The 19,426-nt window shown below is 37.6% G+C and overlaps 1 protein-coding gene across 3 annotated transcripts in view; it reads right to left on the bottom strand.

Moving 5' to 3' along the window:
- Positions 1-19,426, bottom strand: part of LOC105358401 (regulator of G-protein signaling 3-like) — a 143,095-nt gene that overhangs the window by 23,828 nt on the left and 99,841 nt on the right. For all 3 annotated transcript variants that reach the window (XM_023960529.1, XM_023960531.1, XM_023960530.1), the window contains one exon: positions 12,288-13,259. In XM_023960529.1, the coding sequence (XP_023816297.1) occupies positions 12,288-13,259 (972 nt within the window). The remainder of the gene's footprint in view (positions 1-12,287; positions 13,260-19,426) is intronic.

Consider the following 19,426-nt stretch of genomic DNA (forward strand, 5'->3'; position numbering starts at 1 on the left):
TCTTCTTTTATCTCCTTTTAACAATTATTTTAGCAAACAAAGCAGAAAAACAAACAAAAAGCTTTACAACACTAAGATTTCAATTTTGAACATGTATTCAGGTTTAAAATAAAAAAAAAAGAGGTGAAAAAACAGAACAACACTGTTTTGTATTTAGTTTTGCTCAGGTATTGTTGCTTTTTTCTACATTAAAAAAACTTTCAACAATTACATGTTGCTGCAAATAAAGCAGCAATGTGTTAATTTGATAACACTACTGTTTAAAGATTTATTATCATATATTTCTCTAACTTGTACCAGTTTGTTTGCACGTGTGTAACCATCTCGTGCATCAACATTTCTGGAGCGATATTCTGACTCAGCCAAAACACTGTTATGGCAACAGGCGGCATAAATACCTTCTTCACAACACACACACACACATTTGAACGCAGCTTAGAAACGAGGCTTTCTGGATAGTCTCATAGATGCGCCACACGTCAAGACGGCTGTTACTGTCATTGTCACCATCAACAGCCCCGTCACTTAAAGACTTTAGTACATACAATGTTGGTTGCTGCAGTGGGCTGAGAGGATGGATGTGCAAACCGCTAAATGTCACAATGTCACGTCTTACGAAAGAGTTTCATCACGAAAAACTTTTTTAAATTTTAAGCTCCCTGAGAAAATGTTAGCCTCTGGATATGTCTGGGAAGGCTTCATGAAACACTCACGTGCTTTATCCCAGCATTGCCTTTCGTTTTCCACTTCCTGAATGTGAAATAATTAATCGCATCTCTGTCACCCGCATAAGGTCAGACAAAATACTTTACAGGTTGTTTTTTTTTTTTTTTTTGCCTTTCACCATTTCACAAACCTGTACTACAGATGAAGGGCTTTTTGTCTAAAGTTTGGTGCTCTCAGGGATTTTCAAGGTAAAAAAAGGGGGAGTATTTCCTTCAAGGGCAATAAAAGTATGCATGATTATGTTTTGCTGAAGGATGCTTTAGTAATAACTGTCTCGTTTTTTTGAAAGTTCACAGTCTTCCTTCTGGAATAATGCTGAAGAACAAAAAGTTGTGATCTTGATGAAGCTGTAAAATGTTGACTATTCAGAAACATCCATATATATCACTGTGTCAGAGCCAAGAACTTCCTTAACCCTTGTGCTATCTTAGATGACCCCACCCTTACTTTGACGTCTTATTCCTACCATTACAAATGTGGATAAAGGTGGGAAGATTTCATGTAATCCATGGACACCAGTGAAGATCACAAATCATTGAAGAAAAAAGGTTCAGAGCACTGTCTAGTGGGTCTAGATGACCCAACTCCCAATGTTAAAGTGCCAAGGATAGCACAAGGGTTATGCCAACTCCCTCATCTTTGGTCTTTCAACTGCTCCCTTTAGGGATCTCCGAAGAGATTCATCTGTCTCCATCTCGCTCACAGCAACCACCTTCACGTCCTCCTACTCTTAATCTGCTTTTCTCCACTTATCTCTGAAGCATCTGACATAAACTGTACCTCTAATGGATTCAATCCTAAGGAGAACCTCAACAACCTCATCTCTGGTTCTGTCAGTTCTGCTTGCTGTGTCCTTCTCAGTGTCTCTAAACCAAAAAGGTGGGCTGGCCTTCATTCCCCTTCTTTCCAGGGCACACCTCCACCTCTCTGGATGTTCCACCTGTTCCCCTACTGTTACTAAAGATCACAATGTCATCTGCAAACATTTTAATCTGCAGAAAATCTGGTTCAACTCCATTTGTCAGTCTGTCCATCATCACAGTAAACAAAAAAAAAGGCTTAATCTAATTTTTGATGCAGTCCCACCTCCACCTTAAACTCCTCTGTCACACCTACAGTACATCTCACCACTGTTTCACAACTCTCATTTACTGGCATGTTCTGCACCACTCAAAAATTCCTCATGCAAATCACAGTTCAACTGTCAGTAATCTTCATAGTTTTTCTCTAGATCAACAAAGACATGTTGCAGCTCCTTTTGACCTTCTCTGTACTCCTCCAGAAGCATCTACAAAGCAAATATTGCCTCTGTCTGCACTTTTCATATAAAAATATAACACAAAGTGCTTTACATTAAAACACAACAAAATGTAAAAACAAGCATAACGATTAAAAATAAACAAGCACAAAAATTAAAAAAATAGGGCCCCCTTCCCCATACCTAGCCCCCCACTCATTTCCTTTGTGTTCAGCACTTTGTGTCAACTGCTGTTGTATGAAAGTGCTATACGAATAAAGTTGAGTTGAGTTGAGTTGTGATACTCTTCATTAGCATGAATTCTGTTGCCCTAGCATTCCTCATTGTTCTCATCACCAGAGTCACCCTGCTCACCACCCCACAAATTATCCACCTTTCTTCTTTTCATCACGTTGGCCTTCCGTTGGATGCCTTCCTGATGCAACCATTTGCATTTATCTGGACTTTGGATTGGCACACAAGAGCACTGGATGCACCACCTTGTAGTTTCATTGAGTTTCTAAATCTGACTGTTTTTGTTCAAATGGGACATAACAAAAAACATAATTTTCCAAAAAGCAATTTCAACAATAGCCATTTCAGCTAGTCCATCTGTATTACAGCATGGGGTAGTCCAGAATGATTCCTGTGAATGCACACTGTCCAGGGTAACTAAATCCACTAAGAAATAACATCCTGCACAATAATTCCAACAAACAAAGGTATGCTCTCTTCATAAGGTTGGGATTAACAAGCCTTTGAAGTAGGGATTCATTAGAAAGCATGGATTTATAGGCAAACCTGCAGCCCATTTCAGTTTCATGGAGAAAAGGCATTAGGACTGAAGTTTTTCTGCTATGTGGGACCTTTCCTGGCAAAAAGGAATAGTGTGGGAAGGTCTGCTGAGATAAACCAAGAGTTAGCAAATTCACCAAAAGAAAAACAAGTTTCATTGATCAGTTTCATTTTAGGGGAAATAATTTTTGGAAATGATCACTTATGGTTCCAATTGTTTAAACTGATGTGTGAATTTAAATGTTCTTTAGACCTACTTTATATGTATTTTACGCATTACTTTTTGGTCCACAGTTTGCCAGTTAAATCATAATGAGAGCTATTTAGAACTTTAACTCTCTATCCATCTATACATATTTGTACCAGCGTGTAACTGTAGTGAAGGAGGAAGGAAGTAAAAACTACAAACATTTATAAAAAAAACCTTTAGACTAAATGTATGAAAGTGTGTCTGTGGGAGTACATTTAATTTATTCTAATCTTTATTAACATTTTTATGAAATCTTAGAAATAAAATGCAAATAACTCCCATGTAAAGGAGAGCAGACACAATTCTTTCAGCATAAAAAAAGGAATGTTACTCAAAAGAAGAACCAAAGATACATGAAGAGGCACAACCTAAAGTTCCCAGAGTCATTCACAGAAATGAAATGGTACCCTATAATAATTGACAGTACAAAAATGGCTTCTCAAGGACAGCACACTTGCACATGTGCACACACAGCTGACAGTGCGATGACTGTGTTTCTGGAAACTATCCAAACAAAATCCAGCTGTCTATGTTTCTGGAGGATTCACTAAATAAATGTTGATAGTGGATGATTTCAGCTGCATTAACCAACTTCTTTCAAAATGTTTGAACTTGTTAAAAGCAATAAAATATGTATTCTAGTTGTAATCTTTGTATACAGATTAAGGAGTGGTTTGTTAAATTACGTTTTTAACTAATATTTCTACGTAGTTCATCTGATACTTTCCATTTTTTCTTTTTTTTGTGAGGTTGCCCCAAAACAAGATACTAAAATGAAAAATGCAGTTTTGATTAACAGGAATCATCTTTGAAAACACAAATGACAAAAGTTAAAACATAAAAACGGAGATTTCTGTTCTTTTAATTTTCTTTATAACTTTAGAAAAATTTCCATAAGATCACAGCTCATTTTTTGTATCTTGATATATTTGTACACAAAAAATCTGAACATATCTTAAGGAAAAATGAGTTGATTGAATGATTTAAATCAAAGTTAGTTTTGTCTTTGAAAAAGATAAAGACTGAAATATCCACTGTTTAACAAATATGACCTAAACATAAAAATCTAGCTAAAAAGTTCATAAAAATATGGAAAAAGCCAGGATAAGAAGTACATCACTCCCAGATTAAATAATTCATGTTTCACAACATCAGCAACATTTCCTCCCTGAATGAATTATTATTTTGAATTTGATCTTATGTAACTTTCTGGAAAGATCGGTTGTTTTGCATAATAGCTCTTCTATTTGAGGAAAAAACTTACATGTGAAATGTTTGCAACTTGAATTCAAAATAAACATTTATCTAAATACAGTTTTACATGAACTTTTTTTTTTTACAAAAATATACAAGATAATGTATTAATACAATTTTAGTTTGATCAAAAAACTTAAAATAAATAAAAATGATAACTTTAAGAGTTTTTTATTTTGTGTCACATTTCAAGCAAATAGCTTTTTTTGGCGGGGGGTGGAGTTTCCATTTTACCTTGTGCTGTCACACAAGTATGTTAGTAGGCTTTCCTTGATAGTTTTATAGACTACTAAAATTTAGCAATTTAGTTTAGTAAAAGAATCCATTTGTAGAACTTCTAAATATGCTACTAAGATCATGTTCAACATTCCAAACTAAATTGATTGAAACAACAATAATTGGTTCTATCAGAAAACCAGCATCTGAAGCCTTGAGTTTCTTTTTCTATATCTGCTCTCTAATGTCATCTAGATGTAAAGAACATTTGTCCTGTCTTCTGAGTAAATATTTACATGTTACTCATTTTGCATTTCACAGGACGTATCCTTTGAGCGAGCTGCTTTCAACATTGATTTGAACCTGTAAGCCAAACTATACAGTGGAACAGAACCAAATCCTCATGTTTACTTACAGTCACGTTGACCCGTGGGGTCAGATTTACCCCAAATAACCATCCGTGTCTGTTTAGTCTCATTCTGCAGCACTTGAGATGAAACGGGTAATCATTGGTTTCCATGAAGCTCTTGTGCATCAGAGTTAATAACAAACATTGTGTGCTCTTGTCTGCAAAAGGCAACAACAACCACTGCAGTCTAATACTATAACCTCTTAGCTAAAATTGGATAAGTGTGTAAATTGGAGCCTGGGGAAAGAAAACCTGCCTGCAGTAACAGTGTTATTGAGGACAGCTGTTGAGAGCCCTCTCAACATGTAACAGAAGTATTGACAAATACTTTGATAGTACACAAGGTTAGCAAAGATTGTTGTGCCTGGGTCAAAATAGCAAGCTAGGATTGGTGTAAATGTTGTTTTCGTTTGTCACAGTGCAGTTTTGGAGAAGGTCAAAGTGACGAAGGGCACTCAACAGTAAAGAGCCATAACTCATTAACATGCAGACCTACTTATGCACGTTTGGCAGCTCCAGAAGAAACATCTGTAAGGTAGCAAAGGTAAAAAATAAAATAAAACAGACTTTTGTACATAAAACATGTTCAGAGACTCTTACTAATGACCAATCGGACATTGTTATTTGCACAAAAACAGCTTCCAACTTCTAAAGTCCCACCCATATAAAATTTTCTGGCTCTGTCCCTGCACACCAATGAAGATGCAGAACACATTATTCAATCTTAATTAAATTAAATAAATAAAAAAGCATGCACTATTGCACTGAACAAAATTTGTGAGACTGCAAGACTGTGAAAGGTTAACCGTAAATGCAAGGGGCCACCCACTATATATGTAAAGAAGACTACACTAGCTCTAAACCTGTAATTTTCTTTTAGTTTTCTTTTTTGTTCTTTCAAGAGGTTGCTTTTTACTGCTGATATTGCCCCTAATTGAGCAACAGTTTTAACTGAAGGTGTTTTCCACCTCCTCATTACACCCTTTTTGCAGCCTTTTTCTAACATTTGTGTGTTTTTTGCTGTGGTTGTGAATACACTTTATTTGTTCTTCTTGGCTTACTTCTTCTCTTTGGTCCACTCAGTAGTCTGTCTGCGTTAACACTGTTGTGAACTTAATATTGAGCCATTTTTAAGTACACTTGTTAGACCTGCACCTGAGTTCAGGTGAGTGTTTCCACTTGTTGAGCTGACTATCTAAAGAAAATACTCTGATGTGGACCAAAATACCCAATCCTGAAAGCAAACCAGACCAAAAATGAAGTGAAGAGTAAACAAAGCTAGTCAAAGTTTGAGACAGTGTTTGAACGTTTTGGCCACTTTAGCAATCCCTGCTTCCAACTTTGTCTGTTTGCTTGTCTTTTTCTATTTCCCAATATCCGCTTCAGTACACACCTAACACAACACACAAATGTAAACATCACGTGATGGCCAGTAAACATGTTTAATGTGTTTCTTTCCGACATCTTGCTAAAAGCCCCAATATTTATTCCGATTTTAAACAAGTTTAGGAACGCCATAAACAAAATGCTCAGCCTGTTGAGGCAACAACTTCCATCCATCTGAGTGCTTTTAGCTGCAGTGATACCTTTGTGGAACACTCCGAGTGTGTTTGAACTGAGAAGACAGATTGAGTGACACCTGGAAAAACAGGGAAGATACGAAGGTACACCAGCTTGATGAGAGCTCAGTCTGGAAAGATGAGGCTGTAGTTTAAGTGATATGTTGCCATTTATGGATTGTGTCTTGTCACTTGAGGAAAAAAAAGAACCAAGATTTATTATTACTGCTAAAGATTGGTGGAATATTTTACAACCTCAAATACCTTACATTGCTAAAAAAAAAAAAAAAAAAAAAAAGTTTATGTCCCAAAGGATTTCCAAGAAATGTATGGTTCACAATAGAATTAATAGAATTTAAAAAAAGTAGATTTTATTCAACAAAATACTAAATGAATTACAGGAAATCAGAAAGTCATGTTTTTTATCTGTTCTCAGTCTTGTCCTTTTTTACAATAATAACAAATCACTGAAATATAACGCGTGAAAAGAAAATGATTACAGAAAAACAAGACTGGAGTTCATGTTGCCTTAAGGTCAAGTAAACACAGCCTGGCATAAAACAAAGTACTTCAGGTGTTGAACAAGTGGAAGACATCCACCACTTTGTGTCTCATGTACTGTAGTGTAGTTGAGTACTGTACATATTTCAGTTTATTAACACTCTTTGCTGTTACAGTTTACCACACAAGCATCCAGACAGTTAAACTACTCACAAAAAGTTAGGGATATTGTGAAAAACTTGGTGGATGGAATTTACACAATGTTTGTTTCACTTTATAGGCTTTCAGGATAGGCAGGCAGTTATATTGGGGTGATAGACACACCTCATTCATTTTATTTATATAGCTCAATAGTACAACAATAGTCGTCTCATGTGAAGCGGCTGGGATGAGGGTCAGCACCGCTAAATCTGAGGCCATTGTTCTCAACCAGAGAAAGGTAGTTTGCCATTTCTCAGTGGGTGGAGTGTCCTTACCTCAGGTGGAGGAGTTTAAATACCTTGGGTCTTGTTCACGAGTGAGGGAAGATCGGAGCGTGAGATCGGCGGATCGGGGCAGCGTCCGTACTTATGCTGTCGCTGTATTGGTCCGTTGTGGTGAAGAGAGAGCTGAGCCAAAAAGCAAAGCTCTCAATTTACCAGTCGATCTTCATTCAAATACTCACCTATGGTCATGAGGTTTGGGTCATAACCCAAAGAACCAGGTCCCGAATACAAGCGGCTGAAATGAGCTTCCTCCCTAGGGTGGTTGGGCGCTACCTTAGAGATCGGGTGAGAAGCTCGGTCACCCGCGGAGAGCTCGGAGTAGAACCTTTTCTCCTCCACATCGAAAGGAGCCAGTTGATGTGGCTAAACTGGGCGTCTCTGCCCTTAGACCCTCCTCTCTGTCAGGAAAAACTCCTAAAAAAAAAAAAAAGAACGGATTCCGGCAAAAAAAAATAAGAAATCTTCGGGATGTCCACATGAAGGAGGGATCCTCTCCCAGGACAGATGGGTCATGTACCAGAACTCTTAGAGAAGCCTTGGCTTATCTAACTCTCCATCTACATGTTTGGCTAGTTTAGCAGATGGGAATTGTCCAGAAGGAGTTGGGGGACAGCTGTGGGCGCGAGTGTGCCTGATTTACTGGGGCCAAATCCAAAAAATTGTAAAAGAAAGACCTTTTCAATGTAGTATCAATTTCAGGAATCTGTGGGTCTAAAAAGCTGATTTTGCCACTAAGTAATTCTAATTTTTTCGTTCAAACAGACATGAACACATGTCCTAATGGATGAGCAGCACCCCCCTGACCTTAGCACGCCTTTGGGTTCGTAGTAGGCAGTCAGATTTTTTTGGTGAACTAGTCTCATCAGCAGAGTTGCATCAAGACACAGAACTACTGACAGAGTTGAGACAGACCTAGGAGTGGACCCTCACCAGTGACAGATCACAACGATGACCAGTACCTAAGGACCTATGCTCTCAGACATGGGTTAGCTAATACCAGACAGCTGTAAGTCCATTTACCAGATGTGAGGGGTACTAGAGTTTCCAGATAAACCATTTATAACAGACTCAACCATTCTGACTCAAATACCAGACGACCGTTGCAGATGACTCCACTGACACCAAGACACTGTGAATGTTTGCAGCGAACACAAGACCATGTTACCTGGACAATGCAGCATTGGTCTGTTTACTGATTAGTATCGAATCACTTCGCACAGAAATGATGGCATCAGCGTTGCTGGGGACGGGGAGATGAACGATACACTGAGGTCAACATGGTCCCCAGTGGAGGACGTGCAACAGTCTGGGCAGACATCGCCAGTCAACACAAAACCGATTTAGTTATTGTCAATGGCCCAGTCACTGTGCATTCTTATTTTAGAGTCATCATACAACCTATCATCACCCCCGAATTCCGCCAGCACACCCCCAACTTTCTGTTCATGGATGACAATGCTCCACCACATTGCGCAGGAATTGTCACAGCTAGAATTCAGGAAATCAGAGTGTCTCATATGGTTTGGCCAGCAATGACCCCGGACCTTAACTCCATGGAATATATGGACCAGCTGAAGCAAAGACTAAATGATCAGACCCCACCCCAAAGTGACCTGGCAGAACTGCATGTGGCACTTGTAAAAAAATGGATCTCATTGCCTCGGAACAACATTATGAGGTTAGGGAGGAGCAAAAGGAGTTGCTGTCAAGCTGTCATTGCAGCAAATGGTGGAAATACCCACTATTAAATACGGCTATCATTGATTTTGTGTTGATTTTGGGGTAAGAAAAATCTAACTAACAAATATCGTGTTTTTTTCCCCTCATTCATAAATTAGTTATATCAAAGGGAACTTTTACGTATTTCATTAAAATTCAGACAAAAATAGGATATGCAGTCAAATTCCTAATTTAGTGCGAGTATCGGTAGTGTATCTCTTGTGTATGGACACATCTGTTGTAATTACCTTATACCGGTACTTATTTCCAATTATTGTTTAAATGATAGTACATTCTTTTAAAAAATAACTTTACGAAGTTAAACTGCAGTAAAATGTTGTTTTAACACTTGTAAATAAAAATGCTTAGAATTCATGCTATTTGCTATTTTTTAGAACAAAATTGAATGTTTAATTTAAAAACTTCAAGAATGATTTTACTCTACTTAAAAGATACACACCGCATTTTCAGATTGGATTCTGCTGGACAAGCAAGCTTGGAAAACCTTGACCATGCAATAAAATATCTTAATGGATGCACGTCAGCACACGGAGAAGTACAAGGAGACACAATAAAGTTTTCTTGCTCAGAGGTCAGGCTCAAGCACACTGAGACACACGTACGTGGACGTCTCTGCACTCCGAGATGTCGCAGGATTTGAGAATTTGGGGGTGGAAATGTGGGAGTTTGAGTCACTTAAAATAAAGGAAACAAAGGCCTCAAAGAGCTGTGTTAGTGACGCCAATATGTAGTAAAATTATCCTGGAGTCTGCCAAAACCAACAGGCTGCAGGCCTCTCTGCTGCATTCCTCTGCACACACACTGCCATTTAAGGCTGCTGAGTGCTGACAGACTTGTAGAAAGAGAGGCAGGTTGAGAGGAACTGCACTTCAGACGCAAAACAAGTGCTGACTTAAATCTGTTACCTGATACTAGAGCTCTGATTTCTCCATTATTACTCCATCCTTTTCCTTTTTCAGGAAAATGGAAGCAGGTGTGTTTTTAGAAGAGATAACAGCAGGGATGAGGATGTGTCCACACCCCAATAAGAGCCTGAGCACTTAGGGGAAAACTGTACTACAAACAGGAACATGGTTCTGACTTCATCACAAATGCAACTTAAGACTGTTAGGCAACAAGAGTGAAAGACGTGCTTCCCTCTGCTGGATGGTCAGAACATCTACCACCACAGTTTAGAACTTCTTAGCAACCATTGAGGTAAAACCGCAGCAGCTACTTTAAAACAAACTCAAAGCTTTTCAGCTTTTCATCTTAATATTTTGCTTTTTTCTCTAGGATATGGCATTTATTTTACAAAAGATCACTATTTTGTAGACTTAAAAAAACATGGCATCATTTATTTGATACTACTAAAAGCATGAATTATTCCATGAATAACAAAACTTGTGTTTAAAAGGACCAAATGTGAGCATATACTCCATTGTCAAGAAAAAACGGATTTTGTAAGGATTTTGTCTTTCATTGTGAATGTACCGTAGTTTCATTTTGTGAGTTTTAAATATATTGTCATTCAGGGAGAGAATTTTGAAAAATATTTTCATTTATTGACAATTCCATCCTCAATTTCTATTTTTGTTTTGGAAATAATTCTAAATGCTTTTGCTTATCGTTTTCCCATGAATTATAAAAACTTAAAGCCGTATGCAGTTAGTCAGCAAAAAAGAAATTATGCTTACCTTTAAACAGACATAATGGGCCATTTTTAAAAATAAATTTCAAATTTAAAACTCCTTTTAATAGTATTTTTTAGTTTTTGTAACACATAAACATCCTAAAGTTATTTTATGTTCAAATTATTTACCAATCAGCATAATTGTATGTAGAAAAAAATGAATAAAAACATTAAAAAAACAGCAACACAAACAATAAAGCAAGAAAAGTATTCAATAAATACATATAATGAGAGTTTTTTTGCAGAAAGACTTGATAAAATACATGGTTTATAAAGCAATCATTATCTCTCAAAAAACTTGTATTTTGTAAATAAAATAGATAGCAGAGTGCCACTTTGGAAAATGTCAGGTTTTTCATTGCAAAGAAAATTGAACCTTAAAAATATCTTTCCTGCAAAACAATAAAAACAATGCCAGAGAAGGAACAAAAACGTATGATGGAAGAAAAAATAGGTATACCCTCTTTCTCATTCCAAATGCTAAAACTTTTCTACCTAAAAACTTGTTCATAAGCTCTTATGTGAGCAACACTTGCTTGAATCAGATTTTACAACCTTCAATTTAGAACATTTCGAATGGATAATCCTATTATTGTTTTTGTATTCAATGATATATATATATATATATATCCCCATATTTTGCATATATATCCCCATATTTTGCACCACATCTATCATCTATATATATATATATATATATATATATATATATATTATATTATATTATATTATATTTGGTATATATATATAATAATATATATATATATATAGACCAAAATATGGGAGCCTGTTTAGCTCGTGCTGGTTTGCGGCGCCTTCCATCCGTGAAACCAGGGTTCGACTCCGGGCTGTTCCCTGTTCCCTTCTCTACCTCTGCCGGTTCCAAGCCCGGTTTGAGAAGGTTGCGTCAGGAAGGGCATCCGGCGTAAAACATTGCCAAATTTACCATGCGACTTGTTCGCTGTGGCGACCCCTGATGGGAGAAGCCGAAAGTGGAAGATATATAGACCAAAATAACAGATTTTAAACTTTGTAGTAGCTTTGGAATTTGCTGAAACGTGTTTTATTTTGAAATTGCAGCTGCAGAAAAGTATTCGTTTTATTTGAAATTTGTGGTAAACATCTAAATGTTTGTGAAGCCATTCTGTCAAAATAATTGCCCTCCAGTGAACGAAAGGACGTTAGTTGTGTACTTGCTTTGTTTTACCACTTGATGTCACCCTGTCTACATCCACTATTAGCCTTAAAGTTAGTGCATAAAAAAATTATGAAAGCTTAGGAAATACTTTGGGAAATCTTACCAAACTGGCTTTAACATAAACACTGAAACATTTGGAGCACTATAAAAGCTTAATTCACAATTGTTTTAGCTGGGATTTGTGTGTGCGCCTGTGTGTGTGAGTAATTCACTCTATGATTTTAGTTCAGAAGGAAGGGGCTTACCTTTCTGCCAGAAAACAGCATGCACAGTTGATGCATGGAGCCTCCATTCTTGGTCAGCTCCTTTTTCAGGGTTTTGGGTGAAGGGAGCGTCCAGCCACCCTTGTGGTGCCCACCTCCAGCCTCTAAGCAGTTGATGGCATTGTCTGAGGTGAAACAAGTGGTGCGGGGGTCCTGCAGGAGGCTGCCTTCGCTGTGCGTGCGGCGGCGGAGGGAGTTCTGCACACTGAGCCTCCCTCCACCATGTTTTTCACATGTTCCACCCTCAACCATGCTACGCCTCTTACTGTCACTTCTCTCCAAGTAGGCATCATCGCTGTCCTCTTCATCCTCATCCTCCTCTGACTCTTCATCTTCCTCTTCATCGTATTCTTCGTCAGTGTTGGGGGAGGAGAGGGCATCGGCGCTGAAGGACCGATCAAGACGCAGCTCAGGGATAACAAATGAGGATGAAGACGAGGAAGGGGGCGCGTTGGTGTCAGGCAGCTCTGAGACATTGTCCTCATCTGTGTTTGACACCACCATGTTTAAGTTAACCTCCTCCTTGTTACTGTCTTCTTCATTATCTTCATCTTCTTTATCTCCAAAGTCAGTGTCTGTAGTCTTTCTGCTGGCCCTATCCTCATCTTCTTCTCGCTTATCTTCGTCGACTTTCTTCACTTTCCAGAAATCATACTCATGTCCTTCTATGCTTTTGGAATCTTCCCCTTCTGTGGAAGGAGGTGGCGTAGGGGGCACTTTGTGTCGTTCTTCAGATCCCAGCATCCCCCCAAGGGGAGTGTAGACATCGTCCAAAGGAGTGAGTGGCTCTGAAGGGTGAGGACTGCCTACTGTTGGGGGCTCTGAGGGGCTGGAAGGGTAAAGGCTACTGTCCTCGCCCTCAGTGCTGTGCGTGGCCATGTGCAGGCACACATCGTGGTCTCCTGCTACTCCACCCAGCTGACAGGAAGGGGTATTCACATTAGGCTCCAACATCTGGAAGAAAAAGGCAAAGGAGAGGATGGAAAGGGGGATTGGTTAATGTTTTTAAAATGAGTGGACATTCAGTGCACTTTTTTAGCAGAAGCAGAACAAAACAGACATACCAGATGCAGTCAGTGTCATCACAAGAAAAAACAAAGGCTGATATGCTCAATTTTTCTATTAAACTCCCACAGTTTTATACCATAAAAAGCAAAGCTTTCCTTCTGTTTCCTAACATGACTTTGATCACTGACTTCATACTGTTTGTTGCTACAGTTTTGCTCACTTTGACTGTCAGCCAATAGATTACAAATTAGCATGCGGCAGCATTTCCATGTAACCTGGTAATGAGTCCTGAGAGAAAGTAAGAAAGATAAAAGAAGAAAACTTAAAAAAAGAGGAGACACTTAAAAGTATGATGATGTGACATTTATCCAACCACCTGAAAGAAGCATAAAAAATAGCTCGCCATTTTATATCCCGTCTTCACCTATCCATAATCAAAAATCATTTCTTCACAGCACATCAGTGTTCACATTTAAATTTAATACACAAAAGGACACTAAGCCGATCTTTTCTTTTTGCCTTTAGAAGTCTATTTACACCCCCTACTTTAAAAGATTTTCTGGTTTAAAGTGGTGCATCGGCCTCCTCCAGCTCAGTGTCCAGTTCATAGAGCCCTCTGTGGGTGGCTCATTAAAAATGCACTCTGAGTGGGCCTACATCAGTCAGAACCACCCAATTCTGTTTAAACTTAGCTAAAGGTTGGGGGGGAAGGAAGCTTCAATGCAATGTACCAAAAGTCAATTTGCAAATCTTGAGAGAATGCAGTAGTTTCTGTTTTCATAAAATAACAGATTTTGTGATATTATTGGTTCATGGCAACCTAAATATTACTTTATTATTTGGGTTAAAAAATATGTTTACATTTATTGTTTTTAGATATTTGCTTTTTCTTTAATATAACCTATTTGTTAAACATTTATTGATGGTGCCAAAGATCGTTAGAATCAAAGCAGAACATCCAGAGACCTGGAGGCATGCACGTTTGAATATAAATAAGACAGGTTTTAACCATGATGTTAAGTCAGAATTTTACAGTTACAAGTTACATAAGAAGTGGGTTAATCTTGTTAGTCATCAACTTAAGGCCAGAGGTCCACCACAGAAAGTGAGTTTGAAAGAAAAAAGTGCATCATCTCATGAAAGAATTCTTTTATGTGAAGCATGTGTTGAAAATAAGCAACTTTATGTTTGTGAAATATAAGCCAAATGATCACAATCAGTTCTGTCTATTTTTGGTCTGCAGCTAGTCTTGTGAAGGTCATCATTGTGCTGGAACAGTTAACTCATGGTGGTGAGCTGCAGTCACAAGATGCTGCGCTTTAATCAGAAATAGTCTTGCACTCTGTAAGGCAGCTCTCATGATGCAGTGCCGTACAAGCTGTCCGTGTAGTTTTACACTCTATTAGGATTTACCCACACACCCCTGACCTTTGTAAACTTTTGACCTGCACTCATGATCTCCATCAAATGACTTTCCAATATTCTTTGGTGGCAATTTTCTTTTTTTTTTGTTTAAAGTTTTTAGAAAACAAACCAATCTTTCATGCACCAATACGAAAATCCCATTGTGGCTCCTCTAAACAAAAAATGTGTTATTGTTTTTTTTGTTTTTTCAATACTGAAAGTAAAAAAAAGTCATTCAAATGTTAACATAAGTAGAATTCAGAGAAAAGGAAGCTGGGAAATAACAGTTTGGAATATTAGTTAAAACTTAATTTCTGCTTTGCTGCAGGAACAGAAAGACAAAAAACACAAAAGTAGTTTATACATTGTTTTTTTTCCAAATAATGTAAAAAATATATTTAAAAAATCCACTTGTTAGGTTCTTGTTTTAGCAAAGGGTTTAAAAAAGAGATAACAGGAAATCTTCACAAACCTACTCAACTAAAAATAAAAACTACTGCACATCAAATGTATTCATAAATAAGAAAAAGATCAAGTATGGATTAATTACTGGTAATACACTTTGTTCAACAATTTCTGTGCAGAAAACCATTAAATATTTCCATCCGGTTCACTTTTTCCATATGACAGTTTAAATTAAGCCTTGGATTGTCATGAAATTAGCTGCATTGCCTATCTTTTTTATATTGTAACTGGTTATTTTCTTCTGCAGAGGTACTCCCCTCCTGCTCGCTGTCTTGACCTTTATGTATGCACTTAGAGGAATTGGCATTCATGGGGCTCTGATAATTATGCCTTTACCCCAAGCAAATGATGGAGTTCTGGATTATGATTTCAATCTAAAAAGAGATTTATGTATGTAAAAAGCAATGCTATTTAAATTCTTCGTATTTAGAGGTTGCTTAAGATTGCACTTATGGAATTGATGTGCAAAGCTTTTACTACAGCTGTTTGGTTGTATTTTTGTTCAGTTTTACATTTGAGACTACAGTCAATGGTTTTCGTGTTTTTTTTGGTTCCTCAAAATTGCCCAGAAATGGCAAAAGAAGAAGCTTCATTCAAGAGCAAATCTAGTTGATTTGAGTGAAATTAAGTTCATTTGTAAATGTATTCAAGACTCCCGACCAGCTGGTGATATGAGGTACATATGTGCTGGCTCAAGAGGTAAGCCTCTGCCTTGGTCGTAAATAATTGTCTCACAATCAGGACGTTGTGTTGTCTGAGAGGCTGTTTTTCATTAAAGCAGTCAGGGAAAAAAAATCTATTTGTTGTACCATTATGGCTCTTGTTTACTTTTTTTCTTTGCTTACTGCAGTGTTTGTCATTGACTAGAAAGGGACAACTTCCAATGATCTCATAAGACCTTTGAAATGATGTTCTTATTAATTTAGACAGACACATCATGCAACATCAGACCTTGGCATTGTTTATTTCTATCACTGTACTTGGCAGAGTCTATTTGACTTTTTCTTGTCTTCTCCACAAACTCTTTTTTAAATGTTTTGAGACGCAGTGGAGCCATCTGTCCTGTCTCATGAACTGTTTTCCTCTCCTGCACACTCATGCAAACAGAGTGAGGCCACTTCACATTAGCTCTTTAAACCACCCTCCTGATTGCTCATCATATTATATAGAAGGAAAGGAAGGAAGTAAACAAACAAACAAGAGGTAATCCTAAAATCAAACTGACTTCTTTGACTAAACTCCTTAACATTTTCTCCTCAGTAAGCCTGACGTGAAAGACAAAAACAAAAAAACAAAAAGTAACAGCAACTAAAGTCCAGACAGCCGTGTGAGGTTTCTGCGCTTGGGCTAATGCGTGTGCATTTACAACGTTCTCAGATGTGTCTAAAAGTCACAAATGATCCAACAGAATATAATATTTCTCAATGCCTCAATTAAGCAAAGGGGGGGGGGGTAGCACTAAAAGGGCTCAGTAAGTGAGATGCAACATCAACGAGTGAATAGACAGAGAAGACAAAAGTTGATAAAGGAAAATGTGAAGAGAGGAGAGCAGGGGATTCAGGACTTCATAATTATTATCAGTATTTTCAAAAGCTGACTACAAAATAGAAAAATTACACAAGAAATACTTTATGTCAGAAACCATGCTTTAATGTGCATTCATTGCCAGCAGGCAGCCATAGTGGGCACCGGCAGTCGTTCCACATGAGTTAACAAGTCTAAATGAATTTCACAAAAGACAGTGTTGTTTTCTAGGACATAGTTTACGAGAACAGCGGTAGTTCTATACAAATTTGTCTCTGTGTTGTGGTGCGGAGTAAGCCTGCCCCTATTTCCTGACATCCATCTATTTACACTCCTCCGCCAGCTTACAGCTTTTCACAACCCCAAGCCAACATTACACGAAAATAGCAAGCAATATCGGAGCTATCCAGCTGTACAGTTTTAACCCAGATGCCAGTTCAGACAAGGAAAACAAGGATGTACGTGGATCTAGTCGTCTACAAGGATGCATCAGAATGTAGCGGAGCTGGGAGCTGGAAGGCATTTTTTGTCTGCTCCTAATTCACAATGATTTGAAAAAAGAAAAATGCAGAAATGCAATTTTGATCTGAATGTTCTTCACATATGTCCAACAACATGAGAAAAATGCCATAAAAACATGTTTAAAACACCAAAAACACCATTTTCATTGGTGTGAGTCTTTAATGCCCAACTTTGTTTCCAATCTGATAAATTAATATACTTGTTTTTTATGTGCAATATGATATTAAATTGAATGGAGTCCTTGGTTTAATGGTATGTTGCAAATTGGTAACATGTGGCATTAAGGGGTTAAAATAACTAAATGTGGTTTCATGAGGGGAGAACCACATAACTCTTGAGCAAACAAAGAAATTGAAAGCTCATTAAGAGGTAGGTTCTTGTTTAGACTCATGACCAAAGATCGTTGTCTCAGTTTAAACCCCATATCCAGCTGTTATATGGATGGCAATGAATTTCACTTTGGTTGTCTTTCTAACGTTCCCTTAGCAGCATCACTACACCAGCATGGGGTTGGAAGTGAACAGTCTAATAGCTATTGAATAGATAGTTGTTAGAGAAACATAAATAAAGGCATGCAAGGCATTTAAAAACCTCATGTCATTGTTTGATAAAAGTCACCATCAAACCATTTGCCTAATGACTTAAAAACTTCCTTGGAACCTTTTACCTGTGGAAAACACAGTAGAGCCAAACTGTTCAGAAAAAAAGTGTATGTATGGAAAAATATTGTTTGGTTAGTCTGGAATTTAGTTTTAAGATAAACTCATGCAGGGGAAATAATATGTTAGCCCCAATGCCTAAACCCCTTCTAAAACATATAAATGACACAAAAAAAAACAAAATAGGTTAAATGAATGTGTTTTCTTCACAGCTTCTGGGAGAAACTAGCAACTTTTCTTAATGTATTATTTGTGCGCTGACATACAGAGTTTGGGTTTCTCCCCCTTTTTTCTTTTTTCCATTTCTCTATGTTTCCTGAGCTCCACTCACCTTGTGTCTAGAAATGTTAAAATTAGAACAGGGACAACGTTGCTAAAATAAACACAAAAAATGATTCAATGCAGATCGGTTTCCATTCAACAAAGAAGTTCACAAAACTGCTATTTTTAAAACAAAATGGGCTGGGGACGGAAAATGGCCTTGACATTATTTCCTGCATTCTATCATCCAGGGATAATCATGTGACCTCTGTCCCATAGTTACCACGGCAACAGGAGCACCATCCCAGGGGAGCAACTAAGCTGCGTTTTCTCCCAAAACCAAAGGTGTAACTATGAACTCGAGTCATCGTTGCAGCCCCTGAGCCCTCCCAGCTCTCAATTGGAAATTGCCACCTTTAATCTCCATTCCCTTCATCTTTTTCTTTCTTTAATTTCCTGTGACCTTTTAGGTTTTAAGTAAGGCATTGTATTAAAAAGCATTAGAGTCCACCCCTGCTTCATTCTACTTAAGTCTAACATTGGCAGTTGTTGGTTTAATGTATCCAACATTGTGCTCGTCAAGTCCGTCTCTTGGCTGAATAAATCCAGCTCTTCTTAAGAAGAAGTGCTGTCAAAAACACTTTGCAGAACAAGAACAAGAGGTCACGCAGTTTGTTTTTGCCACTCCTTCTGTGCTTCTCCCCTTAATGCATACTCGTCGTTTGTTCCTTCTAGGAGTAATTTTAGTTGTTTAAGTAACTGCAGCCTAGTTTGCTTTTACGCAGTTCGATGCTCGCCTTTACCATTGATTTCTTCAAAGGATGTGTAACTTTGGGTGAGTTAGGAAAAGACATTCTGTTTTTACACAGAAACAGAACTAAAACAAGAGAAAGATTGATCAAAACTGTATTTTCTCTCCACTATTTATTGTATCAATGTGATAAACTGGTGTTTTAGCAGCACCAGCTGCTGAGAACTGAATATGTCAGGAACTGGTGATGAACTAGTGCTTATAGACTGCAAATTTTTGGGGTAAAAACTGAGCCAGTGGAATATTTTTAGACTTTGAATCCAAGAAACTAACTAAACTTCACCCTGTAAAACCCACCACACCAAAGACTTGAGAGAAAATGTTCAGTTTTTGGAATTAAAATGTTTTTTAAATGCTTGATGAAAAAGTTTGCAATATAAATATTTGTTATACGAGATATAGATAGTATCAATTATGATACATTGGGTGAGTTGGTAAGTTTTTGCTCACAAGCTCAAGATACAGAA

Source organism: Oryzias latipes, chromosome 12 (genome assembly GCF_002234675.1).
Source record: "Oryzias latipes chromosome 12, ASM223467v1".
NCBI classification, from domain to species: domain Eukaryota; kingdom Metazoa; phylum Chordata; class Actinopteri; order Beloniformes; family Adrianichthyidae; genus Oryzias; species Oryzias latipes.